This window comes from Eimeria necatrix, genomic scaffold (genome assembly GCF_000499385.1).
Source record: "Eimeria necatrix Houghton genomic scaffold, Enh_scaff209, whole genome shotgun sequence".
Classification (NCBI taxonomy): Eukaryota; Apicomplexa; class Conoidasida; order Eucoccidiorida; family Eimeriidae; genus Eimeria; species Eimeria necatrix.
Window position 1 is genome coordinate 35,001 of NW_013652713.1, and position 7,500 is coordinate 42,500.

The window sequence follows — 7,500 nt, forward strand, 5'->3', positions numbered from 1 at the left end:
CATGGCCCTCGACTTCGAGGCCGAGCAGCGGCTTCACGTCGTCACAGATGTAGGGTTTAGGGTTTAGGGTTTAGGGTTTAGGGTTTAGAGTTTAGGGTTTAGGTTTTTCGGGGTGGGGTTTGAAATTTCCTCCCAAGTGAAACTGCATGCTTAGGTCCTCAGGACATGGGCCGCATACTTAGGGGTTTGGGGTTTAGGGTTTAGGGTTTAGGGTTTAGGGTTTAGGGTTTAGGGTTTAGGGTTTAGGGCTGTGTCTGGCAGCGCATTCGTTTTACTCCAGCCCTGAAACAGCTTTTGGCTTATCTCGCTTTCTGGAGCTCCTATGGGTGGGAACCCAAACCCTAAAATCTTAAACCTAAACCCTAAACCCTAAACCCTAAATCCTAAACCCTAATTTGAGTACGTGCGTAAAGACGCAGCTTCTTCGCAGCCGGCAGTACGAAGGATTTAGGGTTTAGGGTTTAGGGTTTAGGGTTTGGGGTGTTAACCACATTGCCGCCTATCCGGTGTTGACTCAGACGCTCGTTGGCCGAGAGCTAGGGTTTAGGGTTTAGGGTTTAGGGTTTAGGGTTTAGGGTTTAGGGTTTAGGGTTTGTGAGCAGGCTGTCTAGCCGGGCTGTGGGGCCCGGGGGCCCCCTTTTAGAAGGCAAAATAAACAGCAGCAGCAGCAAAGTGGAAATCTCTCATGTTCCTTCCGACTGGTATCTCCGATACAGAAACTTTTCGAGAAAAGTTGTCTCCTTTTTGGTCTCCGTAAGCAGCAGCAGCAGCAGCAGCAGCAGCAGCAGCAGCAGCTGCTGCTGCAGCAGCAGCAGCGGTGGTAGCAGAGGTGGCAGGGAGGGCAGTAGCGGTGGGGAGTGTTGTGAGCGTTAGATGCAGCAGCAGCAGCAGCAGCAACAGCAGCAGCAGCAACAGCAGCAGCAACAGCAGCAGCAGCAATAGTCAAATAGAGCCAGCAGCAGCAGCAGCAGCTGCTGCAGCTGCTGCTGCTGCTGCAGCACAAACACTACAAAGACAGCACGAGGTCGCCAGCAGCAAACTCCTTCCCCCCAACAACAAAAGCACCTATTCTTGCTGCTGCTGCTGCTGCTGCTGTTGCTGCTGCTGCTGCTGCTGCTGCAGGTGCTATCCCCGGACTGCTGGGGCTCTGGATCTTCAAGTCCTGTATATTCAAATGCCCTTTTATGTTTCTTTTTACCACTAGTTCTTTTAATTCTTTTTTTTCTTTTCTTTTCTTTCAAATTCCACTGGCAGCGCCGCCACGGGGGCCCCTGGGGGGGCCCCCTGGGGGGCCCCCTGGGGGGCCCCCTGGGGGGCCCCCTGGGGGGCCCCCGGGGGGGCCCCCTGGGGCCCCTGCTGCAGCCGGAGAGGTGTAGAGACACCGCAGGACTTAAAAGCACAATTTCATTTTCGCGTTTTTCTCTTTTCACAATTTTCATATGGGGCCCTTCTGCTGCTGCCTTTTTTAGTGCTGCTCTTGCATGCAAGTGAGTAATTAGAAAAAGAATTGGATTTGATTTTGTTTAGTTTGTTTGGTTTGTTTTATTTGATTTTGTTTTGTTTATTTGATTTGTTTTATTTGATTTGATTTGTTTTGACTTGCGTTGATTTGATTTGATTTGATTTGGTTTGATTTGATTTGTTTTGATTTGACTACTTTTGATTTGTTTTGATTTGATTGGTTTTGTTTTGACTTGTTTTGTTTTGATTTGATTTTATTTGTTTTTATTTGTTTTGATTTGTTTTGATTAAATTTGATTTGTTTTGATTTAATTCGATTTGGTTTTGTTTGGGTAGTTTTATTTAATTGAGTTTATTTTGTTTTGTTTTAATTAATTTGTGCAGTTTTATTTATTTGGTTTACTTCGATTTTATTTTAGTTCAGTTTTGCAGTTTGATTTTTTAATTTGATTTTGGTTTTATTTAATTCACTTTTCCAATTTAATTCGTTTTATTTGATTTTGGTTTAATTTATTTCATTTTATTTCATTTTATTTCATTTTATTTCATTTTATTTCATTTTATTTCATTTTATTTCATTTTATTTCGATTTAATTTAACTCTTTTTATATAATTTCAATTAACTTTAATTAATTTTAATTTTATTTCATTTCACTTTATTGCAGTCCACTTTAATTTTCTTCAAATGAATTTAATTTTAATTCATTTTCTTTTTCAAATTGGTTTTTCCTTCAAAACTTTATTTTTTTATTTTTTAAATTTAATAAATTCTTTATTTCATTTAAATCCAATTTCCGACTTTTGCACTCTTCTTAATTTCTGTTTTTTCTTTTTTGGATTTTTTAAAATTAAATTCAAATTTTAAAACTTAATTTGGATTTACAATTTTATTCCTTTTTTTTCTTTTTAGTTTTTTGTTTCTTCTTAATTGAAATTTATTTTTATTTTGAGTGACTCTTTATATAATTAGGGTTTAATTAGGGTTTTTGAAGGGTTTAATTAGGGCTCTAGGAAGGTTTAATTAGGGTTTGACGAGGGTTTAGTTAGCGAGGGTTTGGCTAGGGTTTGACGAGGGTTTGACGAGGGTTTGACGAGGGTTTGACAAGGGTTTGACAAGGGTTTGACGAGGGTTTAAATGGGGTTTAAATAGGGTTCAATTAGGGTTTAATTAGGGTTTGTTGAGGGTTTAATTAGGGTTTGTTGAGGGTTTAATTAGGGTTTGTTGAGGTTTAATTAGGGTTTTATTAGGGTTTGCTGAGGGTTTTTGATTTCAGGGTTTTGGCAAATGGAGTTTCTTATTTGGCTTATGACCCCACAGTCCCCTGCGGGGGCCCCACAATGTCCCTCGGAGCCCAGCTAGCCATGCCCGGTGAGGGTTTAGGGTTTAGGGTTTAGGGTTTAGGGTTTAGGGTTTAAGGATTAGGGATTGGGATTAAGGGGAGGTGGGGAGAAGGGTTTAGGGTTTGGGGGGAGGCAGAGGGGGGAGGGGTGAAGGGGGCAGGGGGAAGAGTATAGGGTGAAGGAGGTAAGGTTTAAAGCTTAGAGTTAGGGTTTAGGGTTTAGGGTTTAGGGTTTAGGGTTTAGGGCTTGGGGTTTAAGACACATGGATAAGCGTTTGGGGTTCAGGGTTTGGGATGCTGTGTTGTTGAAGCTGCGTCGCGTCGAACCTCTCCATTCGGCTGTCGCTTTGAGGGCTGAGAGCTAGGGTTTAGGGTTTAGGGTTTAGGGTTTAGGGTTTAGGGTTTAGGGTTTGGTTTGCGCGCAGGCTTGTTGCTGTTTGGGCTTTGTTTTCCGCTGAGTTGTTGGCTGTTGGTGATGTTTGCGCCGGCTGTCGATACACCCCGAGTTGTGGGGTGTCTAGGGTTTTGGTTTGACTTTTATGGACCCCACAGAAAGGGTTGGGAGGGTTTGCGTTTTGCTGCTGCTGCTGCATGCATTGCTGCTGCGCTGCTGCTGCAGCAAGTGTCCCCCCTTGCTGTGTCTTTGGCCCTCATCTCTGGCTACAGCGTTTTGGTCCTTTTCCTCAAACCCTACGGCACTGAACTCGTCGAGCCCTGGTCCCCAAACCCTAAACCCTAAACCCTAAACCCTAAACCCTAAACCCTAAACCCTAGACCCTGTGCGTTCGGCCGCGGGGCGGGAAACCGCACTGCGGCGCCAAACCCTTTTGCTGCTTCGGCCCTTCCCTAGACGCGCACGTGCGCGATCGGTTAGGGTTTAGGGTTTAGGGTTTAGGGTTTAGGGTTTGCAAGAGTCCTTTGTCCTTCAATTGTGCGGTTTTCGCGTTGGCCGAGCGCGCACTTGTAGCCCCAAACCCTAAACCCTAAACTCCCGCCTCTCCCCCCGTTTGGCGCGCCACGTAAACCCTTTTTAAGGGTTTAGAAGGGTTTAAAACCCTTCCAAAACCCTTTTTTGTGCTGCAGGATTCTTTTCAAACAACAAGTGGGGCCCCACACTTTCCTTAAAATCCCCAAATCTCTTTACGCTCGAGAAGTTTCTCTTTGCCTCTTTTTAGTGGTGGCCATGCAACTCCACTTCTTCACTCTTCTCACCAGCGGAACCACTGCGGTGCGCGAGGGTTTAGGGTTTAGGGTTTAGGGTTTAGGGTTTAGGGTTTAGGGCTAGGGTTTAGGGTTTGGGGTGGGGGGTAGGGGGTAGGGGTTGGGAGAGGGTGCAACTCCACTTTTTCACTCTTCTCACCAGCGGAACCACTGCGGTGCGCGAGGGTTTAGGGTTTAGGGTTTAGGGTTTAGGGTTTAGGGTTTAGGGTTTAGGGTTTAGGGTTTAGGGTTAGGGTTTGGGGTGGGGGGTAGAGGGTAGGGGCTGGGAGAGGGTGCAACTCCACTTTTTCACTCTTTTTCACCAGCGGAACCACTGCGGTGTGCGAGGGTTTAGGGTTTAGGGTTTAGGGTTTAGGGTTTAGGGTTTAGGGTTAGGGTTTGGGTTGCGGGGTAGGGGGTAGGGGCTGGGAGAGGGTGCAACTCCACTTTTTCACTCTTCTCACCAGCGGAACCACTGCGGTGCGCGAGGGTTTAGGGTTTAGGGTTTAGGGTTTAGGGTTTAGGGTTTAGGGTTAGGGTTTGCGTGTCAGCTGGTGATGGAGGTGATGGTGGTGCTGTTCTTTTCAACTGGCAAGTTGATCTTATTAGGGTTTGTGGTTTACGAAGCTCAGAAAGTGTTTAGGGTTTACAGAAAAAAACAAAAAAAAGAAAAAATGAAAAAAAGAAAATCTCGAGAAGTCAGCGGCGCTGAGGTCAGCAGCTGTACAGACACCTCAGCAAACCCTCTCCAAACCCTAAAATTCAGTTTTGGATGTTTTAATTAATTTAATTAATTTAATTAATTTAATCTATTTAATTTACTCAATTCAGTTATTTAATTCAATTAATTTAATTAATCTATTTAATTTATTTAATTTATTCATTCAATTTACTTTATTTAATTTATTTAAATAATTTAAATTATTTAAATTATTTAATCTATTCAATTTATTTAATTACTGTAATTAGTGTAATCAATTTAATCAATGTAATTAATTTATTTAATTTGTTTAATTTAATTTAATTAATTTAATTACCTTATTTTATTTAATTAATTTAATTAATTTAATTAATTTAATTAATTTAATCAATCTGATTAATTTAATTTATTTAAATTATTTCACGAATTTTGTTTAATTAATTAATTAAATGAATCCAGTCAACTAAATCAATTTAATTAAATCAATGGATTAAATGGTTTGGTCTATTAGAGAAATTTAATTAATTAATTAATCACTCAAGAAGTTAATTATGTAATTCAATTAGGTAATTAATTAATTAATTGATTAGTTAATTAATTAATTAATTAATTGATTAATTGATTAGTTAATTAATTAATTAATTACATAATTAACTAATAAATAAATAAATAAATTTATTAACTATATAATCGAATTAAGTAATTAACTCATTGGGTGTTAATTAATTAATTAATTAATTAATTTCGTAATTAATTAATTAATTAATTAATTAATTTAATAAGTAAATATACATATATAAATAATTAGTTGATTAATTAATTGACTAATTAATTAATTATGTAATAATTTAACTAATTAGAAGACGAGCAAATGGCAAAAAGCCAATTGCCAGCAGCAGACACTTCAAGAGTCCAAACCCTAAACCCTAGACCCTAGGCGTGTGTGGCAAACCCTAAACCCTAATTTGTTGTTTTGCGCGCAGTCGGGCGAGCTGGAGAGCATCTTGGAGACTCCGGAAACCCTAAACCCTAAACCCTCGCATCGATTTACAAAAAAAGAAGAAAAGTTTTTTGCTGCTGCAGTTCAATTATCTCCTTTTCCTGCTGAAGCCCTCGCGCAGCTTTTAGCAGCAGCAGCACTTTCAGAAAAAGCCAACTTCGACATTTTAGATGCTGCAGACTTCCTTTTCCAAGAAGGTCCCCTAGGGTTTAGGGTTTAGGGTTTAGGGTTTAGGGTTTAGGGTTTAGGGTTTAGGGTTTGGGGTTTGGGGACTCAGCGGTTACGCGGCCGCATCGGACACCGTAGATGCTGCCGAAGGCCTCTTTCAGCAAGAGTTTAGGGTTTCGGGTTTAGGGTTTAGGGCTTACGGTTGAGGGTTTAGGGTTTAGGGTTTAGGGTTTAGGGTTTGTGCAGGCCACATAGAGCTGCAGGGCCAAACCCTTTTCTGCGGTTTGCCGCGAATTGCTGCGATGTATTCGGATTTAACTTTTGACATTTCCACAAGTGAACAATTTGCTGCTGAGCTGCAGCAGCTTTTCAAGAAAGTTGCGGCCACTCTGGGCATCGAGCAGCAGGTGAGGGTTTAGGGTTTAGGGTTTAGGGTTTAGGGTTTAGGGTTTAGGGTTTAGGGTTTGGAGTTTGAGAGCGAGGCTTGGGGGCCTCGACGTACTCTGCTCCTTGCGCTTAAGGGTTAAGGGGCGAATAGGCTCGTCTCTTAGGCTCTAGGGTTTAGGGTTTAGGGATTAGGGTTTAGGGTTTAGGGTTTAGGGTTTAGGGTTTAGGGTTTGTGTTGGTAGGTGGAGGCTCGTGTGTCTGCTGCTGCTCGAATAAAGGACTTGTACGGCTCGCGAAAGGCAGCGAAAGTGGAGGGCGCAGCAGCAGCAGCAGCAGCAGCGCTGCAGCGAGCAGCAGCAGCAGCAGCAGCAGCAGCAGCAGGAGACATGAAGCCTTGGGAAAAGATCTGGGGAGTTGAGACAGAAGCAGATATTGCCATGAAGTGGCTGCAGCACCAAATGCAGCCAGCAGCACAAAACCCTGGCCTGCTCAGGGCCGAGTTTGTTGCTGTCTTCCCAGGTCCTGCTGCTGCTGCTGCTGCACTTGCTGCTGCTGCTGCTGCTGCAGTTGCTCCTGATGCAGTTGCTGCTGCTGCTGCTGCTGCTGCAGTTGCTCCTGATGCAGTTGCTGCTGCTACTGCTGCTGCAGTTGCTGCTGTTGCTACGGGAGCTGCTGCTGCAGTTACTGCTGTTGCAGTTGCTGCTGCTGCTGCTCTTGTTGCTGTTGCTGCTGCAGTTGCTGCTGCCGCTGCTGCAGTTGCTGTTGCAGTTGCTGCTGCAGTTGTTGCTGCTGCTGCTGCTGGTGCTGCTGCTGCTGGTGTCGCTGTTTTGGTGCTGCTGTTGTTGGTGCTGCTGGTGTTGATGCTGCTGCTGTTGCTGCTGTTGCAGCTGCTGCTGCTGCTGCAGTTGTTGCTGCTGCAGTTGCTGCTGCTGCTGCTGCATGCAGAAGCAGGTCCTGTGGAGCAGCAGCACGGGCTGATTGAAGTGCCGCCCTCGCCTAGAGATCCGCCCGGCTTCTTCAGGAGGTTAGGGTTTAGGGTTTAGGGTTTAGGGTTTAGGGTTTAGGGTTTAGGGTTTGAGGCTCAGAAGTTTAATTTACGCTCCAAAGTCCTTAGGATATCATCACCGCAATCTAGGGTTTACAGCTTCTCTAAAAGAAGCACCTAGCCCCCAGGGGCTAGGGTTTAGGGCTAAGGATTTAGGGTTTAGGGTTTAGGGTTTAGGGTTTAGGGTTTGTGGCCTAGG

At 43.5% G+C, this 7,500-nt stretch overlaps 2 protein-coding genes across 2 annotated transcripts in view; both read left to right on the top strand.

The window, feature by feature from the left end:
- Positions 1–873, top strand: part of ENH_00028370 (hypothetical protein, conserved) — a gene marked incomplete at both ends in the record, with an annotated part of 1,848 nt that extends 975 nt beyond the window's left edge. Inside the window, 3 exons of the mRNA XM_013579996.1 lie at positions 1–49; positions 262–326; positions 603–873. The exon at positions 1–49 is cut by the window's left edge and continues 28 nt beyond it. Of these exons, the coding sequence (XP_013435450.1) occupies positions 1–49; positions 262–326; positions 603–873 (385 nt within the window). The remainder of the gene's footprint in view (positions 50–261; positions 327–602) is intronic.
- A 1,926-nt stretch (positions 874–2,799) lies between these two features.
- Positions 2,800–7,500, top strand: part of ENH_00028380 (hypothetical protein, conserved) — a gene marked incomplete at both ends in the record, with an annotated part of 4,806 nt that continues 105 nt past the window's right edge. The window contains 9 exons of the mRNA XM_013579997.1: positions 2,800–2,830; positions 3,227–3,518; positions 3,885–4,039; positions 4,553–4,611; positions 5,685–5,898; positions 6,116–6,276; positions 6,499–6,775; positions 7,202–7,280; position 7,500. The exon at position 7,500 is cut by the window's right edge and continues 105 nt beyond it. Of these exons, the coding sequence (XP_013435451.1) occupies positions 2,800–2,830; positions 3,227–3,518; positions 3,885–4,039; positions 4,553–4,611; positions 5,685–5,898; positions 6,116–6,276; positions 6,499–6,775; positions 7,202–7,280; position 7,500 (1,269 nt within the window). The remainder of the gene's footprint in view (positions 2,831–3,226; positions 3,519–3,884; positions 4,040–4,552; positions 4,612–5,684; positions 5,899–6,115; positions 6,277–6,498; positions 6,776–7,201; positions 7,281–7,499) is intronic.